The sequence below is a fragment of the Ursus americanus genome, chromosome 6 (genome assembly GCF_024610735.1).
Source record: "Ursus americanus isolate L20-20 chromosome 6, mUrsAme1.1.p, whole genome shotgun sequence".
Taxonomy (NCBI): Eukaryota; Metazoa; Chordata; class Mammalia; order Carnivora; family Ursidae; genus Ursus; species Ursus americanus.
This window is the reverse complement of record NC_142132.1, coordinates 63,354,350-63,377,098: the sequence shown is the minus strand read 5'-3', so window position 1 is coordinate 63,377,098 and position 22,749 is coordinate 63,354,350. Positions and strand designations below refer to the sequence as shown.

The window sequence follows — 22,749 nt, the reverse complement described above, 5'->3', positions numbered from 1 at the left end:
CATGGAAACTAGATCGCAGGACACTACGGTCAGCTTCTCATAATTTATCTAAGGGAAAGTAAAATCTCAGGACACTAGCTTGGGGGAACAGCATCGGGGAGCACCTAGGCTAGGGATAGCAAGTACTTCCGTCCGACATACTGACTTGGGTGGGCTGATGGTGGCTGCTCTTAGCTCTGTGTGTCGATTGTCGAAGAGCGTACAGACCCGTCTGGACTCCTCAGGCAAGGCCCGGGCTCAAATACCAACGTTTGCCAAGGGCAATGGACAAAGGGACTGTACACTAATATTTTCCACCTTTTGTACTTCCTTAAGGTTGCCGTGCCTGATTTTAGCTTGTCCTTCTCTGTTTACAAATGGAAAACTTGGGCCCAGAGAAGTGAATGAAGTCAATGCAAGGTCATACAACTAGCTAGTGGCTGAACCAGGATAAACAACCAAGTCTACGACTCCATATCTGTATCAACAAATCGAGCTGGGAAAAGATAGGGTTCAAATAATACAGCTAATAATTGCTAATAATATTGCTAATAATTCAAAGAAGAAAAATGCGAACCGTTTGTTCTGAAGAACGCCTGAAAGAAAAATTTTAGTTCCACAGCAACGCCGTCTCAGGAACCTTCACAGAAACTATCCTGTGGTTAAAAACACATTGTTTTCCCCTCGGTAAAAGGAACCTAACATTTCCTGCCTATAAATCAGTACATCACAACATCTCTCCAGAAACTTTATTAATTGCGGTTAAAGAAAGAGAAAGTGTGTGAGAGAGAGAGCGAGCGAGCGCGAGCAGGTGCTAAGCAGCTCTGCCAATGCTGACTTCAGAAATGAAGTCTCCACTGTGGGAAGAAACAGCTGAAAAATATTTTTCACTTACATTCCTCAGGGTATCTGAAGACCTGAAAGAACACGTTGATAAGGAGAAAAAAGTATACGGAGAGAACTATAGATTCTTACCTGTTCTAATGTAAGCTGCTTAGAAATGGTATCATTCTCCAGTTTTTTAATTTTCTTCATCAGTTTGTTGACCTGGAATTCCTGCTCCTGTTCGAGATGCTGTTCCAGTTCAGCTTTCTCATGCTGCAACTGGAAAATGGGAAAAACACAGACGTGAAAATCAAGACATTCAAAGCCAGAGAAACACGGGCTCCAAAAGCTGGTTACACCGCGTAAGAGGTATCATCACAGAAGTTACGAGCCTCGTCTGCCGATACCCAGGTGTACATCCATGAGGAACCTGCACCCGGGGTCCTCTAACTTACAACCAAAGTTATAGCGCCCGTACCGAGGCACCTGGCCTGAGCCAAGAGGCTGAAAATGACAAGGCAGAGACACTTGGCCATCAGGCCATGCAGAAGCCCAGATTCCTGTTTTTAAAACATGTAAGTGATTGCCTCTGCAGGGAGGAATTGGGAGGCTAAGGAATGAAGGAAGGAAGTTGCTTTTCAATACATACACACACACACACACACACACACACACACACACACACATACACACACACACACCCTTAGGTACTTTCCAAATTTTATACCATGATAAAAATTAAAAATAGAAATTTTACAGTCAGTTTTTATTAAATGAATTAGTTTAATCAGATGTATATGTGTGTAAAGATGTCACAGTCACACAGCATTCTTAGTAAATTATTCTGAAAGCTATTTCCCAATATACTAATAAGCATCCTTTGGCAAAAATCAGTACAATTAATTATCTTTCTACAGTGAGAACATACATCACACCTCCTACATCTTTCCTAAAAAACAAGGGGGGAGGCCCCTTATTTATGCAATTAAAAGATAAAGTTATGGTGTCATTGAAAAGTTTTTTAAAAATGTACTCCAACCATCAAAACCAAACGGGAATAAAGGAAATCCATCAGACATATGAGCGCCGGGGTTCTCATTAAGAACTATTCATCATTTCTAACCTTCTCAACTGGGAGGTTGTGTTGATCCACAGGGGGGATTGGATAGAATGATGGCAACAGGGTCCAATATTTTCAAAATCAAGGGGAGAGTAAGTAAAAGCCATTAAAGGGGCGCCTGGGAGGCACGGGGCGCCTGGGTGGCACAGCGGTTAAGCGTCTGCCTTCGGCTCAGGGCGTGATCCCGGAGTTCTGGGATCGAGTCCCACATCAGGCTCTTCCTCTATGAGCCTGCTTCTTCCTCTCCCACTCCCCCTGCTTGTGTTCCCTCTCTCACTGGCTGTCTCTCTCTCTGTCGAATAAATAAATAAAATCTTTAAAAAAAAAAAAGCCATTAAAAACAATGAAACACACACAGTTTTACGTATGGATCTAAGAGGACACTGCTCCCTAATTTTACCTTCAAAACCATTTCTTCAGGCAGCACTGTGTACAAGGTTCTCAGATGCATTAGGCAGGCATGGTCACCCCCATTTTATAGGTGACAAAAGAGGTGACCAAGATAATTCAGCTGGAAGGTGGCAGAGTCTGGGACCCACATCCTGCTCCGAACCCCAAGCCAGCATTCTCTCACTGGATCCTGAACAAACCTAAGAGGAATCGACTTCAGACTCCTCCAGTGTCCAGTGCCTTCTTGGCATTTAAAAAGTCACACGATCAAACACAGAAACCAGTAAGCCACACGTGCTCGCCTGGAGGACGCGATGTCTCTGTGTAAGCCCCGCAGATGGCAGGATGAGCCGGCCTGAGCCACTGCCACACGGCTGCACTGAACCCTCTCCACACTGGACACAACTGCCACTGCTCTGTAAGCAAGCGTGTGCTTGGTTTTAAAAAAAAAAAAAAAAAAAAGTTTAAAATTTGACATAGTTTTCTACCACTGGAAACGTTGACTAAACAGATGCCGGTTTTCGTCCGACTGCATTGGATGTGCAACTCCAAGAAAAGCTGGTCGACCTTGCAGGGACCCGGAAAAAAAGCAGATACGAGGAGGTGCTTACAGTGACAAGTCTATTTTTAGCTCGCTCTTTAAAACTCAGGTTCTGCAAGATCAAGCAGTAATGAAAACAAATAAGAGAAATGGACAGAGAACAAGAAGAGCTCCCGGCACTTTCGACACAAAAGACCCCGATGGGACAAATATAACTTATGAGGAGAAAACAGCAAAGCGTGCGCATCTCCACCTAACATGTTGATTCTATAAACATTACCTGTGTGTCTTCTACGTGTAGGTCCTACCTTAGACACAGGTGACATCTCTAGTGGAGATATTACACTTGCCCTAAAACAGTTCATGGACACTAAGCTTAAATGATATCTATTGGTCTTAGAAAAATGAACTTCAGTCTTAAAACCTTTAAACCCTTTGCAAAGTCTTTTTTTATATTAGTTGTTTTCCTCCAATATGTTTTCAATTGCTGCCATGTTGATTTGAAAGAACACCCCTGCCTTTTTTTTTTTTTTTTAAGCATTATTCTTCTTCCCTGAGGTAAATTAAAACAATAAAGGATGCGATCTAACATTGAAAAATGTCTGGCCCCCGAAGCCACATTTGTCACAGGATGTTAATCTGAGAAAAGGTAAGGCTGTCATTGGCTTACAGAAAAATATTCCTATTTAGACAGATGGTCTATATTGCAATATCTAATTAGGTATCTCCTTTAAGAATACATATTAAACGAGTAACAAAAGCCATAAAAGCTCTCAATTTTAAGAGGCTTTTTCCTCTCAAGAGCTATACCCTAAGGAGAATTTGATGGTAAAGCTGTTGTTACCATAACTCAAGTAAGGTCCCTGGGTTACACTAACCCATTTGGAAAAGATCAAGGCATCCTGAGATCTGTTTGCCAAAGATTCACAATGTTCATCATCCCCAAAAGAGCTGGAACAAACATGCCTGCTTTGTTCTGCCATCTCTCAGGTGACGGGCAATTTCGGAGCAGAGCATGGAGTTTCTGAACAGAACACTAAAGCAGAAAACAGTGTTCTTCCTTGCAACAAAGAAACCACCAATACAAAGAGAAACAGAGAGAAATACAGACCGCCCCCCCCCCCCCCCCGCTTCAAATCATGAGAGAATTAAGGTGAGCAAGAGGGCGGTGGCAGAGCAAGGAAGGGATCTTGAGAAACTAACAACCACAGAGCTTACCGGAGGAAAATTCAGAAACTGTTTTAAACAGATACCACGTAAATTCAAGCCATTCAGCCCCAATGGGGCTTGACCCGACATCCTGAATCCACCCGCCTGTGTTAAAGCCATAGCTCATGACACCACAAACAAAAACCCTAAAGGGAGCCTGGCTTAGGCGGACACAAGAGCAGCTATCAGAAATAAACTCCAGGGGCGCCTAGGTGGCTCAGACGGTTAAGCGTCTGCCTTTGGCTCAGGTCATGATCCCAGGGTCCTGGGATTGAGCCCCGCATGGGGCTCCTTGGAGGGAGCCTGCTTCTTCCCTCAGTTTGCCGCTCCCCTGCTTGTGCTCTCTCTCTGTCTCTGACAAATAAAGAGATAAAATCTTAAAAAAAAAAAAAAAGAAAAAAGAAAGAAACAAACTCCAGTTTCAGTGGCATCTTCAAAGTGGGCACAAAATTCAAGGCAGGATTTTAAATTTCTTTTTTTTTTTTTTAAAGATTTTATTTATTTATTTGACAGAGATAGAGACAGCCAGCGAGAGAGGGAACACAAGCAGGGGGAGTGGGAGAGGAAGAAGCAGGCTCATAGCGGAGGAGCCTGACGTGGGGCCCGATCCCATAACGCCGGGATCACGCCCTGAGCCGAAGGCAGATGCTTAACCGCTGTGCCACCCAGGCGCCCCCAGGATTTTAAATTTCTAATCAAAGGTCTTAACACTTTATGAGCAATTTTATTTTTTTAAAAGATTTTATTTATTTGCCAGAGAGAGAGAGAGAGAGCACAAGCAGGCAGAGCAGCAGAGGGAGAGGGAGAAGCAGGATCCCCGCTGAGCAGGGAGCCTGACGCAGGGCTCAATCCCAGGAATCTGGGATCATGACCTGAGCCAAAGACCGATGCTTAACCGACTGACCCACCCAGGCCCCCTATATGAGCAATTTTAAATCTTCCAGGAAGGTCTGTGATCCTGAACTACAACAACAAAAAAAAAACATTCAAACCAAAAAGTAAATAGTCAAGCACATTCTATTAATGTGTTCGAAATAAACTCATGTGTTCACCTTAAATATATCTAAAGCAAAATGCTTAGGTAGATTAAAATTTTTTAATCAGAATTTTCTATAAATACACTTTACAAAGTCGATCACAAAGATTATGAAACATAGAGCTTTATAACTCCTACCTGTGCTATATATTATTAACATTAACCAAGAAGCCCCTGTAGAGTGAAAATTATGTTATATAACAGATGATCCACCGGTAGCACATTTTTGATGAAATCAGGGTTATATGAATAAAGGTTTGCTCCTTAGGATTCAGCATTAAAAAAAAAAAATCAACATAACTGAGAAAGCCATAAGCAAAGACACACACTGTAAACCTATACAATTCTAAGTACTAAAACTTGAGTATTTTGTTACTGTATCCACTCATTATATACTGAGCCCAAAAGTAAACTTCCAGCCCAAGACAAAATACAAGCATAACATTATTTTGATCTAAAACAGGCTAGGCTTAAGCATCATTCAATCACTTGTAATTGCCATCTTTTTTATAATTTACAAAGGCTTTCTGGAGTCACTTCTGTGAACCAAGCCTCTTACATAAGAGATTCAAGAACTCGTCACTGAATCACTCTCTCTAGCAGGTGGAGACACTGAAAACCGTTCACCTGCGAGAACCACCACAGGTGCGCACGTAGGCTGGCTGCTGAGCCCGGCCTCCCACCCAGCGTGCGGCAGGTTTGCCAAATTCCAGCCTGGGCGACGTGTGTGTGCAAGTCTGGGTTTGTTGTCGATCCAGCCAGTGCCAAGTGAGGCAAGCCTTTCAGCCACCAGCCAGGACCCAGCTTTTCATGCAACTTCGGAATAAGCCCGAGATGTTCCCACCTCGGTTCTCACTAGTCCACGCTAATATTTCTGTGTATTTACCACTCAGTCCTGCAACCGACAGCCTTGGTTTACTGACAACCACCAAGCACTAGAACTACCTGCACCTGGACCAAGCAGAGACCCTCCCATAGGACAGTAACTACATTAAGTCATTGGGTTGTCAAAAAGAATTATCACGTTATTCATATAAGCTTTGCAAAAAAAGTTCAAAACTATCTCACAACATTGAGTCTTTTATGAACCAACTTTTCAACTGCTCTACTGAGCAGCCTGAGCAGAAAGTCGGCCTCCCACTTCAAATCCATTATATCACCACTAAATGCCTCTTGGGCCCACACTTATTCCCACCTCCAAACCCCTTCTGTTACTGGTACCAGTATTCTCAATCAACACCTCACATCTCATCAGTTACCAATTGGCAGCAAGTCAGCCTCCATAACAGCTGTCAAACCACCCTCTTCTTCCTGTGCTCATGGCCCCCATCTAGTTCAAGCCTTTCATTCTTCTTCACTGGGCCACTGCCAAAGCCTCCTAATGGATCTCCCCAGATCCAGTGTAGGTCATCCCGGCAGACAAAGCCTAAGACTTCAATACTCCACTCAAAACCCTTCACTGGCTCCCTACTGCCTGCAAGGTGTAACGTGTCAATGCGTGACATTCAAGTCCTTCCACGATCCAATCCCTCTGCAAGTTTCCCATGCTTTCCTCATGCTATTTCACACTCTGCCTAAGGTTTGCAAACCTAAATGCCTTCAGGGTCCAGACATCTAGCAAAGAAGGGATGGGCCTCAGCACAGGGAGTGGTTGTAACTGTGGTTAAAGGCAAAGTTCAACACTCTTTTCCTAAAACACAAATTTAAAAAACTGAAATCCATCATGCTGGGCAAACACTTCTGGGGACCACTCTGGTCCAGGGGCTTACAGACTGCGAGCTCTGCTAGTCACGTGGGGCCACCATAACACAAGCAGCTGCATACCTGGGCCCCCACAACCCTGATCACGCTGCACCCTCTGGTCCCCTGCCTCAATCCCTCCCTCCAGCCTACTGAAAGTGGGGGACAGCTCAGAAAACATTTTCCACAGCGCCTTCCCACATGCCCTCCTCCCCTTCTTCAAGCTGTGAGGAGCACACTGTACTTCCTGTGCATTTTAAGGTCTCGTCATGGTGTGTTTCCTATTCTGTTAGTTACTTCCCAAAACAGCGAACACTCCAAGGCTCTAGTTACCATGCAACAAGCATTTTACCGCCATAATGGCGGATACTATCATCTGCATTTTACAATGGATAAGACCACAGCTTAGAGAGATCAAGTACCTGCCCAAAGTCGCACAGCTGATGAGGGGTCAATCTAGGGTTAAAACCAACCAAGGTCTCTGCCTTCACGGCCTTTGTCCTTTCCCCGGATGTGTGCAGCTGCCCTCCAGCACCGCTTTCCATCTTCGATCACCCTTATAGGACTGCAAGCTCCACGAGCAGCAGGGACCAGCACATACTGAATCCCACTCCAGACCATGCAGAAAACACCCTGTCTGTGCAAATACTGACTGGAGAGATGATAAAAGTCTCACTTCCTTTAGCCCGTTTCCCCTCCATGAAGCCTCAGGATGAACGAAACAACCAGGTAAGTATCAAGGGTGCCATTATCACACACATGGTATGCTCAGGTGACCAGCACCAAAATCAAGAAACAGAACATTGCCGGAGCGCCTGGGTGGCTCAGTCGTTAAGCATCTGCCTTCGGCTCAGGGCGTGATCCCAGGGTCGTGGGATCGAGCCCCGCATCGGGCTCCCTACTCCGCTGGGAGCCTGCTTCTTCCTCTCCCACTCCCCCTGCTTATGTTCCCTCTCTCGCTGGCTGTCTGTCAAATAAATAAAATCTTTAAAAAAAAAAAAAAAAGAAAAAAGAAAAAAAGAAACAGAACATTGCCAGCTCCCTTCCAGATCACTGCCCTCCGTCCCTCAGAGGTCATCACCCTCCTGATTCTTATGGTAAGAATGCCTTGCATTTTCTTTAAGAACAATTTTATTGCCTAGGTATTTCTAAACATTAGTTTTGCTCGGTTTTGCATTCTTCTTTTGTCTAGCTTCTGCTAAATAAGCTTGTGATTTCATTCACCCACGTTACTGAGTCTAACAGTATTTTTATTGCCTTAGAATATCCTGTTGATGAGCACATCACAATTTATCCACTCTATGGACAGAAGGTATTTGGGTCATTTCTGGTTTTCTCCTCTGATGAACAATGCCACAAAGAACATTCTCCTAGACATCTGGTGCACATGTGCACACCCTGCGGAACGTACCCAGGAGTAGAAGCGTGGAGTCACGGACCAGGGATATTTCCTGTATCATTAGGTAATGCCAAATCGTTCTAAAAGCAGTTTGCAACCATGTCCATCTTCTGACTTCTCTAGTAATACCTCGTGGCTTATTCTGCCTTTCTTGATTACTAATGTGTACTTGTTCATTTGTTTACTGCTCATTTGGCTACCTGCTTATGTGAACAGTCTGTTCAAGTCTCTACCCATTTTTCTTTGGGACTCGCCATGTTTCTTACTAATTTGTAGTTTTGTGTTGATTATATAAGGTTGCAAATATCTCTTCCCACCCATGGCTTGTCCTTGCATTCTCTTTACATGCTTGCCAATGATACATTTTTGTTCTTCTCTAAGCATTAATTAATGACAACATTCCCAAATGTCTCTGTTGGGAGAATCTCCATCTTGTGGCCTATCTGTAATCTCCATGGGGGGTGACTAAGACATCTCAACTGAACTTCTGAACTTCTCACTCCAAGTCTACTCAACTTATTACCTTTCTCATCTTACAAGATGGTAACTATTCTTCCAGTCATTGAAGCCAAAAATCTCAAAGTCTTCCTTGATCCTATCTTTTAATCACACCCACTTCTAATCCATCCTTAAATCTTTTTTTAAGGTTTTATTTATTTATTTGTCAGAGAGACAGAGCATGCGTGTGCACAAGCAGGGGGAGCAGCAGGCAGAGGGAGAAGCAGACTCTCTGCTGAGCAGGGAGCCTGATGCAGGGCTCAGTCCCAGGACCCTGGGATAATGACCTGAGCCAAAGGCAGACGTCTAACTGACTGAGCCACCCAGGCATCCCTCCATCCTTAAATCCTGATAGAATATTCCTTCAAAACGCACCCAGAATCCAATGGTGCCCATCTTCACTACTACTTCCTAGAACGACCCACCCCATCTCTTGGTGTGGATTATGGAATAGTCTTCTAACAGACCACCTAGCTCCCTCCTTGGCCTCCACTCCATAATCTCTCTTGACACAGCAATCAAAGCCAGATCATTTCACTACTTTGTTCAAGCCCCTTTCCTGCCCTCCATGGCTCCCATCTCAGAGTAAAAGCCAAGCTCCTGACTGTGGCTCGAAGGCTCTATGTGACCTGCAAGCTGGCCACCAAACCCCCAGACCAATTACCTCCCCGATCTCATCTCTTACTCCTCTCCCTCCAACACTCCATTCCAACCACACTGGCCTCTCTGCTGGGCCCCCCACATAGCAAGCATGATCCCACTGCAGGCCTTGGCACTTTCCTGTCCTCTCTGGCTTCAGTGCTCTTCCCTCAGAAATCCACTTCTAGGCAGGGTTTTTTCCCCCCCAATAAATACAATACAGTACTGTAAATGTATTTTCTCAATAAGCATCTTCTTTTCTCTAGCTTACTTTACTGTAATATGGTATATAATACGAATGTGTTAATTGACTGTTTATGTGATTGGTCACATAAAAGCCTCCAGTCAACAGCAGGCTATTAGTGTCAAGTTTCAGAGGATCCAGAAGTGAGACACAGATTCTGATTGGGGGATGGGGTAGGGGATGGGGAGGAGAAGTTGGCACTCCAACCCGTGTTGTTCATGGATCACCGGCGTTTCATCCTTGAACGTCTGGTACAACCCGCAGCGAAACTATTTGAGCCTGCAATTCTTTCACTAGGAAGGGCTGTTTCTCAGATTCAATTTCTCCAATGATTAGAAAGCTCATGTCTTCTAGTTCCTCCTCATCCAGTTGTAGACAGTTATGTTTTCCTAAGAATTTATCCATTTCATCTAAAATTCCAAATGGATTGCCATATACAATTATTCATGAGTTATTCACTCTCCTTTTGAATGTCTGCAAGAAAAGTTGTGATGTGTTTCCTGTTCTCTATCAAAGATTTCAAGCTTGTTTTTTTATTTCTTTGAATGCAGTAAGCATGGTTGCTTTGGCGTCTATGTCTGATAAGTCCAATATCTAAAGTATCTGTGAAGTCCACTCTGTTCTTTCGTTTCTACTTGTTTACATCCATGAAATCTCCTATCCCCATGTGCCTGGTTCTCCTTGTGTGCTGGGCTATGTATTTGTACTTGTATTTTAGGCGATACTTGTGGCCTAGGAGGATGGTATGTTCTTCCAGAAAATTCCTTCTTCTGCCAGGCACCAGAAGCCTGGGTCTACCTTCATCCAAAACAAAAGCCTCTCGATCTCTTCATGATCAAATGCTGCAGAACTGGTTTGTTTTTATCCTGAGGATGTAGCGCTTTGTGATTCCAGCTTCAAGTGAGGGTCCTTTTTCACGGTCCCCATCTTTGGCAGCCCTGAGCTCCGACTTCTGTAACCTCAGCTCCACACAGTTACCAAAGCACAGCTCAGGTTCTCAGCAGTTCCACAACGAAAAGCAAATGCTCTCAGCACAAAAGCAGCCCTTGGGAGCTGCAGTCTCCTCAATTCCCACCTTCCCCAGGGCACAGGCCTGTAGGCCCTCCCCATCTTGTTAGTTCTTCATGCTTTTTTAAAAAATGTACGAGCATTCTGTCTACCTTTTTATTTATCCTCGGTGAGGTTTGCCTGGATTACCTCATCTGTCGTTCTCTAACGGGGAAGGCACGTGTAACTTTTGCAAAGGAATAGCTAGGTCTTTCCAGAAAATTATTTTTTAAATGTTACTTTCTTGTCAGCATCCTCGACACCAAGGACAAGCCCTCACTTCGAAGCACATGGCTCCAGTACAACATCGGGCTTCCCATCCACCCAACTGGTTTGTTTTTATCAACTCTTAACGGGCTGTGTGTGAGTTTCCTGTACCCCCCAGAGCATCATGGTGCTTCAAGCATTAATGCCTTTAGAGAAATCTGGTTAGGAGGAAAATTTTTAAAAGACGCTCCACAGATTATGCTAAGTGAAATAAGTCAAGCAGAGAAAGACAATTATCATATGGTTTCACTCATTCATGGAACATAAGAAATAGCAGGGAGATCGGTAGGAGAAGGAAGGGAAGAATGAAGGGGGGTAAACAGAAGGGGGAATGAAGCATGAGAGACTGAGGACTCTGGGAAACAAACTGAGGGCTTCGGAGGGGAGGGGGGTGAGGGCTTGGGATAGGCTGGTGATGGGTATTAAGGAGGGCACGTATTGCATGGGGCACTGGGTGTTATACGCAAACAATGAATCATGGAACATTACATCAAAAACTAGGGATGTACTGTATGGTGACTAACATAACATAATAAAAAAATATTAAAAAAAAAAAAAAAAGATGCTCCACAAATAAGATAAAGAAATCCTTTCGGCCCCCGAGTTGGCCTACTGCACTGAAAATCCATTTTGTAAAAACTAGCACTTCCTTCTTCTGAGGACTAGAGACTGTTCAGCCCAAAGAAATAACTCATTCTAACTTGAGATGTTACTGTGAATTAAAAGAAAAGGCCACACCTTTATGAATAAAGATGAAAAAAGGAAAGTAAAGGTAGTTAACAGCAGGATATAGCTCTGTATTTTAAGGGAATTACTGACTGGGTGGACTGTAAACAGTTTTGAAATGGAAAGAGAACCTACCCAAGAAATGCAAAACATGGCAACATTTGTAACTGCAAAGTTTTAAAATCATTCAAAGTGTTTCCAGGGATGGCTAAAGGCTATCTACAGCGGAGCCAACAGTCCTTTACTAGCATTCATCTTCTCAACTAGAAATAACAATGCTTACTCCTACCCTGGTGAATAAAGCAAGCTCTACTCCAGCTTCATCTAATTATTTTTAGTTTCATTTTCCATCTACTTTTATTTTCCCTGTACCTGGGTTTTCCCACATTTTTCCAGGAAGTCAGCACGGGAAGCTTGAAAGCCTTTACTCTTGCCCCTACATTTTTGGGAGTCCATACTGGTACATTCAATCTAGCCCTAATGTCAACACACATACGCACACTTGCAAAGAAACACCAGGATTTTTTAAACAACTGCATCAAGTTGATTGTGTTCTCTAATCATAATGCAAATTGTGTTGGACAGAGATTTTTGGCAGGCTACTAAACAGGAAAATTCTGGCTCATAATTTGGCCTCTGGAGGCTGCATCATTTAAAATGCATTAAAAACATCCCGGGAGCCCTTTGCAGATGTACCGGGAACACAATGTATAAGCCCCTTGCTCCATGAAAAGAAACAAAGAACAAAGCTAAGTTCAGGCAAATTGTAGGAACAACAGACACACACAAACAACCCTGTGACCCAACTGCTCTGTAAGCCATAGGTAATAGCATATTTTTCAGACCAGCATTAACAGCCCTGAAAAAAGCCAAGAGGGCCCAACAGCTCTGGCCACCTTAACGAAGAACATATTTCATATTTCAAGGTCTCTTCTCCTCTGCCATGGGGAGGGCAGAAACAGTTTTCATCTGAATGGATGCAATGGCATCCTAGCCTAGGTGCCTTTAAAATTAACTAGAGAGTTTCATACATATTTATTGCCCTGACATGTGATTTTGCTGCCTTGCACAAACAAAACCACTGCACTGCTCTCCTAGTGACCTGGCAAACTTGGGGTCAAAGGCAGCCTCAGGTTCTGTGCCCAGGCCCACACTCTGTGCTCACTTCTTGTGCCTGTGGGCATGCCCGCCACCCAGACACACAGCCCTTCTGGGGCTGGGAGCATCCACTCCAGAAAGCCGCATCCACGAAGACGGTGCTGGAAGGACAAACTACTTCTCCAGAACTGAGGGGAGGAGGAGGAGAAGGGGAATGAAACGGTGCGCCTTTGTCTATGTGAATAGGCAGATTCCGGGACTCACTCAAATTCTACCTCTCAGTTTTATTCCGTGCAAACAGAGGTGGAAGAGGAACGCTGCTGCACGATGTCCCCCTGCACTGCGTGGCTGTACGTTGTTTGGCAGTGGCAGCTTCCACAGCGGCCTCTGCCCTCACCTTCCTTCCTCTCCTCTCTGTCCATCACCTCTCCACGGATGCGAGGAAACATCAACTATGTGCACTCCAGAAGGCATTCTAACCCCAGGGACCAAGTCCATAACAATAAAGCCATGCCGATAAACAAGACATCCAGAAGACTTTTATTCTTAAGTAACTGAATCATCAATAAGAATGTGCCCTCCCATAAGGACACAATCATTTCTATTACAGCTATAGTGGCATTATTTTCCGAGGACCAGATCCAATTTCAAATGTGAATCAAAAGTACAAAACTATTAACCTATTTGTTATTTTAAGGTCTAAGATTTAAAAGTTGGATTAGATAGAAAAGATTCAGAGATATATGTAATACCCAGTACCCTTCTTATGTCGGTCCTGTTCCAGGGTTTTAAAAAAAGAAGAAGTATTCATTAACTCTTGGCAGCAGTACTGGCTGAGAGAAGATTGCAGACCAAGAACAGGACTTCCCAAAGAGCAGGAAGTAAACCTGATGCATCAGGCTTACATAAAAGCCAAGTGAAAAAAATCCACGGCTGCTAAAACCACTATCAATCTCAGCAATGTCAGGCCTTCCAATTGGCATTGGTGACTGGTAGTTAACAGAGGAGTTAGGCATTATTTAAAAGAAAAAAAAAAGTTTTAAGACTGAGGACCAGTGGAATACATCATATCAAGACTGACAAAACAGTTAAACTAGTCATTATAGCATTCTGAAAATACTAGTTCTTAATGGTCTGAGCATTCCAGAATCTTCTATCACCTGCAGATGTGCCCAAGTCTGCACTGGGCATCAATGTACTGAGCTCTGTGACAAACAGACACAACTATGATAGAACTCCATGCTCTCAAAGCCAGTGACACAGAAGGTTTCAAAAGGTGAGGACAAAACAGGCATAAGAATTTTTAAATTTCCTTTTCAGGAAATAAGACATTTTCTAATTACAAAAGCAATGCATGTTGCTCTTACAAAAGGAGATGGAAAGGGATATAAGAAAATTAACATAACCCATAAGCTCGGCACCCAAGTATAACTACAGCTAACGTTTTGGAAAATAGTCTTTTAGACATATTTCCTAACATACATGTTATATATCAGAAACTGATGAAGAGGTTGCTTACAAAACATTTATTGTAAATTTTAATTATAATTTACAGTTAAATACAACTTGTCTTTAAGGCATTCCAGAATTTAGTTCTGATGCAGGCTTCTGCTGGACTTACAAAAGTACTAGAAGGTTCTTTTTAGGGAGGTTCTCAATCAGATAATCAATCCCATGGCTCAAAAGGATGCAGATTTTTCAGACAAGTTTTCATAAAATGAAAGTATAATTTTCTGGCTACCTAGTGGATATATACAAAAGCAGGAGAGAAAGCATGCTTTTTTGTGTGTTGTTTGTTTCAGTGATATTAACATATCTGAAAATATTTGAGCTACCTTCCCAACCTTGATCTTCCAGGACAAAAGGATTTCCACTCATCCACGCTTAAATAAACTTCTGTTTTTAAAGGTATTAAATACCCGTTCCACCATGGCAGATGGGAAAGGACGGATCTCCTCCACAGCAAGAATCTCAATTTGTCCTCAGACCCAAAGAATTCCTTTGAAATGCACATAAAAGCATTGTCCAATCACTATCAGAGACAACAGTCAAAGCATGGTGACAAAACCAAAATTGTTCTACAAATAGCCTCTCAGTGACCTTTGGGTGAAAAACGCGAACCAAACACTTTCCTGGTGAATAGGTCGATTCACCCATTTGTCGATCAGGGACACCTGCATGCGGTTTCTCTTGCAGGCTTTTCAAAAAAAGGCCTATCTAGAAGCATCATCCTAGAGAGCCATATTAAAGTAATTACACAATTAGAAAAGTCTATTGGTACCAATTACTCTAAAAGCCTCCAGATGGAGATCAGCTCTTCCACACTGGGTGGCAGAAAATGTGAGCCTTCCACAAAGGACTGGCTGAAGTCCCTGAGGCAAGCCTGGGGGGTTGGCACCACAGGGTGGTGGCCTTCTTCCCGGCAGCTGTCTTAGCTCTCTCCAACCGGCCAAAACCAGAGGAGGGCTTTGGGGGTATTCACCACAAAATGGTATGCTGTGATACCTATGTCTCAAGTGAGGGATCACCTACCACACCACAGAACACACATAGCTCTAGAACTTGCCAGAAACCTCAACCTCAAACTCCCTGACATCCGCCTCCTTTCAAGAGCCTAAGAACCGGGAGACGGGAATGATGAGTCACTGTTTAATGGGTACGGAGTTTGGTTTTCAAGAAGTTCTGGGGATGGATAGTGGTGATGGCTGCACAACAGAGTACTTAATGCCACTGAATTATACACTCAAAAATGGCCGAAATGGTAAATTTTATGTTATGTATATTTAGCTACAATGTATGCATGCGTGTGTGTGTGTGTGTGTGTGTGTGTGTGTGCGTGTGTGTATACAAAAAAATATATACAGCCTAAGAACCACGCTGGGATTCATGAGAGATTGTCTCAGAGACATGCTGATCATTCATTCGTCCAGATTCTGCAAGTGAGACCCCAAACAAGCTACAGTCTCACCAGGAGTTTCCCCAACAACACTATCATACCTTCATATGATATCCTTTGTTTTGACAGAGGGCAAACCTAAGACTTGGCCACATGGAGACTATTGCTACATGTTACACAGCAAAAACAATGTGCAAAAACAAATTGCAGAAACAATTTATTGCATTGTTCAGTTCGTACCTTCTTCAATCTCTTGAGAAAGATCCATCACGCCCCTCAGTTTTTAATATATGAAAAAATGGTTTCTCCTGACCAAGTAAAACTAATAACTTTTTTTTAGATATAAGAATTATGAAAAAAAATCACTACATTTCTCCAGGTTATAGCTTTATTTATAAAATGTTCAGAACTTAAAGTTCAAACCTTCTTATGCCAAGTGTATTATTATAAGGAACTTCCTTTTCTGCTGCACATGGCTCTTAATTTCTCTTATTTAGCGTCTTATTTTAAGGGACATCAATGTATTTGGGGAAAAGGTGGGTTATGATGACAAACTGCACACCACAGAACCACTCACAATGAAGACGAGTCTTCAGAGAGAAAAGGAGCATGACCTCGCTAGGTTCTGGCAGCTTCATAAATAATTTGGTAAAAGACTCTAAATACTAACAACCATTTAAGTTGAAAACAAAAAAATGTTCTTGCAGGGTTAAAAATCAGGGCACCTGATTACACACTAAACTCAGAAGAACAAGCCATAATTGCGTCCCTGTAGTTCTAGAAGCAATGTGCAGAATAAATGGTCGGATGTTGTTGAGGGAGAGCGCCAAAGGTCAGACTAACGTCCTCCTCCCCTTTTCTCCCTCTACCTCAGAATGCACATGAGTCCATAAAGAGTCTCCACACAGAAATTCTGTATAAATCTCTGCTGGACAATAATGCCTGGCTATCTCTCTTCTTCACATTTTAACAGCCACCATCTACATCAGATTTTATGCAAGAGAGTAACAGTATCTTTATTCAGTAATTAGGGAGAAAAATGAGAATGAAAGAAAGATCGGGCCCCAGTTGTCTGGACCACTGTACAGTCTTAACACTAGAGTTTCTACCCCAGAGCTTCCGGCCTTCTCTTACATGACTGTCTATGTTGGAAGGTAAGAAAAGGATTTAGGAAGTTTTATTAAAAGCCTCAAGTATCTTTTTATTATAACCTCCCTAAAACGTATTCTTCAACCAAATCAATGAATGGCCTGGTTAGCGATGCCCCTGAACGGAGGAAGACAGGAGGGAGTGCATCTACCTCTCTTAGTCACCTGACGAAGTGGAATTACTCGTCCTCCTGGCATAATTCCACACCTGTCCATGAGCTTGGACAAGCTGTGGTATATAATGACAACTTAATATCCCACTTAAGTTCATATTAAGTGACCTACAAAATATTTGCCCTAAAACAAATTTTCCTTTTGTAATTGACTAGTAAGCTTTGAGGGGGAAAAAAGGAGTCTCTGAATTAGAAAAAAATCAAACCTTCCTATATGTTTTGGTTGTGTCTTCTATAAACTATCAGTGATTAATGTTAAGCTATAACAGCTGTCTGATATTTGTTCAGTAATATCTTACCCATCTGAACACACCTGATTGCATGTAATTTTAACGACAGATCATAGATATCTTATATTTTCCCCCTAAATTGACATTTCACTTTATGTCCTCATATTTTAGGGCAAAAGACCCACTTCTGCTGCAAAAGTGTTTGTCTTCATTATAGATTCAACGTAAAAGGAAGAAGTCGTCCCACATTTAGTGTTAATCCTCGTATTTCCAAAACACTACATACAGCAATTACTCCTGTGCTAAGGCTTCAGGCTCATGAGCAACTTGGTGAAATGCTCGCAGTACAAAATTCCTTCCCTTACCTAAGCAGGTGAGTCACAGAGCCAGAGTCTTGAGTATTACATCGCTGCCATCTTTGCCTGGTATTTTTAATCTCCAAAGAACTCTAGCTACAAACTCATCAGCAAATGGTCCAAGCAAAGTGCTCTATCAAAGTCATTTCTTCCTAGAGAGGAAAACAGGCAGGGAAGATGTAAGGCGAGAAAAGATAAATTTACCTGCATCAATTTTCTGGAGAGCTCATTAGTGAGGAACTCTTCTTCCTTCTCATAATTTACAGCAAGGGTTTCTTTCTCCTTCTGCAAAGCCTGGATTTTCTTGAATAAAGTGTTACTGATGAATTCTTCCTCTTGCTCAGCCCTGGCTTGCTGTTTAAAAAAAAAGAAAGAAAAGAAATTAAAAGAGAGCAACAAAAAGAAATATGTTACAGAAACAGAAAATTTACTAATTAAAATATAGTTCTTATTTGCAGAGAGGGCACCCACTTTAATGACATTTCTATTTTTAACTGTGAACCAATGCACCCCAAGACGCATAAACCAGAGTCTGAGCAGCAACCCTAAAAGCAAATCTGGCTCTTCCCCCAAAGGGCCATCCCTGCTTCTTGAAGTGATGTTTCAAAGACGTTAATAAAGACTGTTTTACAGTTTTTAGAATCAATCCCAAGTCAGTCACTAGACTAGAGAGAGCTCCTCAGATGGCAGGCAGGTCCTATTCTGGGGTATGTGTATCAATTCGTGAGAACTCTCTGCAAATCACTACATCTCAAAGGTGTATCGTTAAAATTTCTAGGCAACAAGCTTTACTGAAGCAGAAAAGTTCAACTTGCTTAACTTTAAAATCATGTCAGCTCTTTAGGATGTTACTGAAAGGGTTAGGATATGCAATTTTAAAAGCAATGCACGGGGCGCCTGGGTGGCACAGCGGTTAAGCGTCTGCCTTCGTCTCAGGGCGTGATCCCAGCGTTATGGGATCGAGCCCCACATCAGGCTCCTCCGCTATGAGCCTGCTTCCTCCTCTCCCACTCCCCCTGCTTGTGTTCCCTCTCTCCCCGCTGTCTCTATCTCTGTCAAATAAATAAATAAATAAATAAAATCTTTTAAAAAAAAAGCAATGCAGATGTACACGGACATGCTCAATGAATAGTAATTGTAGGGAAATATACCAAGTGCCTAGAAAGTATTACTGAGGTAGCAGGAATCCAACCAATGAAAAGTCAGGGTGGATCAAAGGAGTTTTGTTTTTTACTTTATTAATTTCCCACTGGGAATTTTTTGGAGGTGAGGGCAAGGACAGGCATAACTGAATTTTAAAAACAGAAGAAAAGAGGGTCAGGATAATTCAATGGAGATGAAAATATTCCTCTGTAGTACCTCCCCCTCCCCTGCTATATTTTAACAGAATACACAGAAAAACCTAACCATCCTTGAAGGAAATTAATCTTTTCAGAAAAAGGAAACTTGTTTCAAGCGAACTCAACTCTACTCAAAGCACTTTTTAAACCACATCACTTTGATGCATTAATCCCCAATAATGCATTCCTGTTTTATCAGCCAAATTGAGGCAGAAAGAGCTCCATCAATTCCAAGCCGCCAGCACCTGTCACTTACAACAATAGGAAAGCTAGAGGGCAGGAGACAAAAGGGCACCAGCACTAAATAATGACCACCTTTTATGGTAAACCCTCTGACAACCACCCCCAAGTCTGGTGGTTTAGATTTCTGTACACATTCGCTCACTTCCCCAGCGCCCACACCCTAACAGCCACCGTTTCTGGGGAGCCTGTCCACTGTGCTCTCCATCTCTGTGGCCGAAAGGAAGTACACCATTCCTCGAACTGCCTGTCAAGCAATTCTACAAAAGAGAGCCACACGGAGTACTTCAACTGAAAAACAGAGCTACACAGAAAGCGGAAACTTTGGCAGAAGGACCAGCACTCGAGTTCTTGAAGAAACCACTCGGGATCGGTCAGAATTGAGCACCTAAGAACTCGCATCTCAGCTAATAAATGTTTCGTTTCAGCCAAGAGCACCCAGGGGGAGGTCCGTAGGTTCCAGGTGGCTCCCTCACACCTGGTATTTTGTTAGCCCTTCCTAGCGTGGAGCTCTCCACCGAGGTCCAGAAAATCTGCTGAGGCCTGGTACTTCCCCTCCCCCCTTGAAATGAATCCCCACTCCTCTTTAATAAAAACTCACATTCGTCCAGGTGTCAATACTAGTGCAACGGCAGGAATCCAAAGTATTTATGGAGGCACACTTGACACATATATCCAAGCTTGCAATCTGTTCCAGCTACTTGTTTTTCTGGTTTTGACTGACAACGTCCTACATGATTTGATTTCTGATTATTCTAAAAGTTACAGAACAGAAAGGCAGAGAGGAACTATAATGCTTTTGCCAGGGATTCTGCACTTTAATTATTCAAAAGGGTGTGTGCCACAAATTATTTTCGTTATCAAGTCAGACTGAAGTTCTTACGTGTTGCCACACGCTCAGTATTTTAGACAACTGGTGTATTTAATCACAAGCAGTAAGAGAGCCAGGCTCAGGCTCGGCAGACCATCCTCCCCTTGTGCACTGGGGCCTGCAAGTAAGGAGCTGGAAATAAGGGATAAGCCCTAAGCGTGTGTTCCCGGAGCCTCCACCCCTGCCTCCCCCTTCATCTAACCATTAAGTTACAGGGACAACAGATTTCAGTGTAATATAAAACAGAACTCTGCGATAAAAAGTAGATTTGTGTTTGCCAGGGGCTGGGGGAGGGGGGTGCGTGGGAGATGGAGAATGACTGCTAATGAGTGCAGGATTTCTTTTTGGGGGGATGAAAATGTTCTGAAATTAATGTTAACGGTTTACACAACCTTGTGAATATACTAAAAATCAATGAGGTGTACACTTTAAAAGGGTGGATTTTATCGTATGTGAATTATATCTAGATTAAGAAAAGGCACTCTGATAATTAGCTGGGTCTGCATTTCACCGAGCACCTGGTTTCCTTTGCAATTCTTCCCAGAGAAAGCAGCAAAATTTTAAAAGGATGGGGGCGGGGAGATGTTGAAGAGCACTGGATCTGCTCTAAAGTGCCTTCCCAAGTAAGTGACACATCGGAGGTCGTGAGAGGCTGAGGCTTTAGCTAACAAAATTATTCACCGTCTCAGAATAGCCACTTAATTCTAGCAAAGCCCATTAATGCAAAATGCCGCTCTCAGGACCCCTGAATAACACTGGGATTGCTCTGTGGAGGCTTGTCAAAGCCTCTCAAACTTCACCAGGGGTGGACAGGCCCTCACACAGACTCCATTAAAGGCCTCCTGTAGCTAAGTTTTTGCCACGTTTTCGTCCGAACCCGGGGCTGACTTCTGCAGCATCTGAGATCCAGAGGAAAACCACCACGGGGAGGACAAAATGCCAGGTCCCCAAATATGTAAAACCAAGTCCACCTTTTTTCTAACTGGTCACAAATCATTGTAGGAATTAACACATCAACGAGGACAAAAGGCAAGATGCTGTATCCAATAGAGCCTCAGAGAAAATTTTTTAAACGATCAGACAGAGTGTACTGACAACCAGGGGTAAACCTGATGGTCAGTCTGAGCTGAGCGCCACACAAAGCAGTCAGCATCCGCTACCCCCCCCCCCCCGCCCCGCCCGCAGCCATCTCCCATGCGATGGGCCCACTGTCAGTCTGAGGCCTGGCTTTCTTCCCCTAACTCCAAAACAAGCCTTTTATTTGAGCTGTAAGCAAATTATCCTTCCAATTTATTCCCCGAAAGAAGACAAGAGCCTGGTAGACAGTGGCCTAGGAGCAAAGAAGCAAGGCCCAGGCACCATTCACCAGCACTGGCAATCAGAGCAGAAATAAAACAAGCTACCAACTCAAATCTCATCAGTTTTATCAACCTACTTCCCTTTTTATCTGAAATGCTTGAAAATTTCAGCAGACCTAAAGACATCCAAATTCAAAAATAAAATTGTACTTCAAAAGCTAAATAAATGAACCACGGTTCACCTGTAACTCCATAAACTCTCAAAAGAAAATGTGAACAAAATTAGGAATGCTTCGAAGGACGAAAACTTTTCTTTGTGTTCTGCCTATGTCTGTAGAGTTGAAGACTGGGAAAATCTGGGGAAAATTTTTTAAATATTTATAATTATAGCTGCATGTTCAATATGGTTCTAGCTCCTGTGTTTAGAAATTGAGCGACTCTGATATAACCATACTCACTTCTTCCCCTAGCAATAATCATCTGAGGTCTGAAAATAACGAGGACTAGAGCAGAAAGCATCTCTCCATCACTCTTTCCCCATCCTATCAAAAATCCAACATTAAAAAAAAAGGGAAACAGCAAAGAAATAGGGGAGGGGGCAGGACAGGAGAAATTTACCAAGCACTCTGGCAAAAATAAACAACAAAATTCTTAGAAGAATTATTTTCTCCTGAGTCACGACATATTTAGGCAACCATACTCTAACTGAGCACAACCTTCAAGAAAAACACAGCCCGTTCTGACCCACTGCTGTGATGACCAGGGCACAAATTTGATAGGAGATTCCAGTCTGATTGTTTAGGGTTTCTGTTCTTTATCAGCAGCACTCTGGAGATCAAGGGTGGGTGGAGAAAGGAGAATTCAAAAACTCTCAACAGCAGCATTCACTAGTGCCGAGAAAAATCCAAGTGCCAAAACCAAAGTCATGCAGGGTGATGCAATTCATGACCTGTCAAGCCTCAGAAAAAGAACAGCTCTCCAAAGCGGGCAATATTTGATAGCAGCCATAGGTAAAGGATATAATCAAGAGAAAATACGAGTGACTACCAAAATACCACATTAGCATTTGTTTCTAGAAATTACTTTTAAGTTGATTGCTGACTTGTTTTAATGACAAAAAATCATAACGGTAAAATTACCCTGAGGCTCTAATGCTTAAGAGTCCGGGCAGGCTCTTTATTATTTTAACTATTTACATTTAGGAATCTATTTGAATATATTATTTAAATTCACTATTCTGTTGCCTAGTCACTTACAATCCATATTTCTGTTTAAGATTTTATTTATTTATTTGTCAGAGAGAGACAGACAGAGAGTGAGCACAAGCAGGGGGAGCAGAAGGCAGAGGGAGGACCTTAATGCGGGGCTCGATCCCAGGACTCCGGGATCATGACCTGAGCCGAAGGCAGATGCTTACTTAACCAACTGAGCCACCCAGG

General features: G+C 42.9%; 1 protein-coding gene across 1 annotated transcript in view; it reads right to left on the bottom strand.

The window, feature by feature from the left end:
• CCDC6 (coiled-coil domain containing 6) overlaps positions 1-22,749 on the bottom strand; it is a 109,047-nt gene that overhangs the window by 39,831 nt on the left and 46,467 nt on the right. The window contains exons 2-3 of the mRNA XM_045783597.2: positions 17,766-17,915; positions 955-1,083 (exon numbers count right to left, since the gene is read on the bottom strand). Coding sequence (XP_045639553.2) covers positions 955-1,083; positions 17,766-17,915 — 279 coding nt within the window. The remainder of the gene's footprint in view (positions 1-954; positions 1,084-17,765; positions 17,916-22,749) is intronic.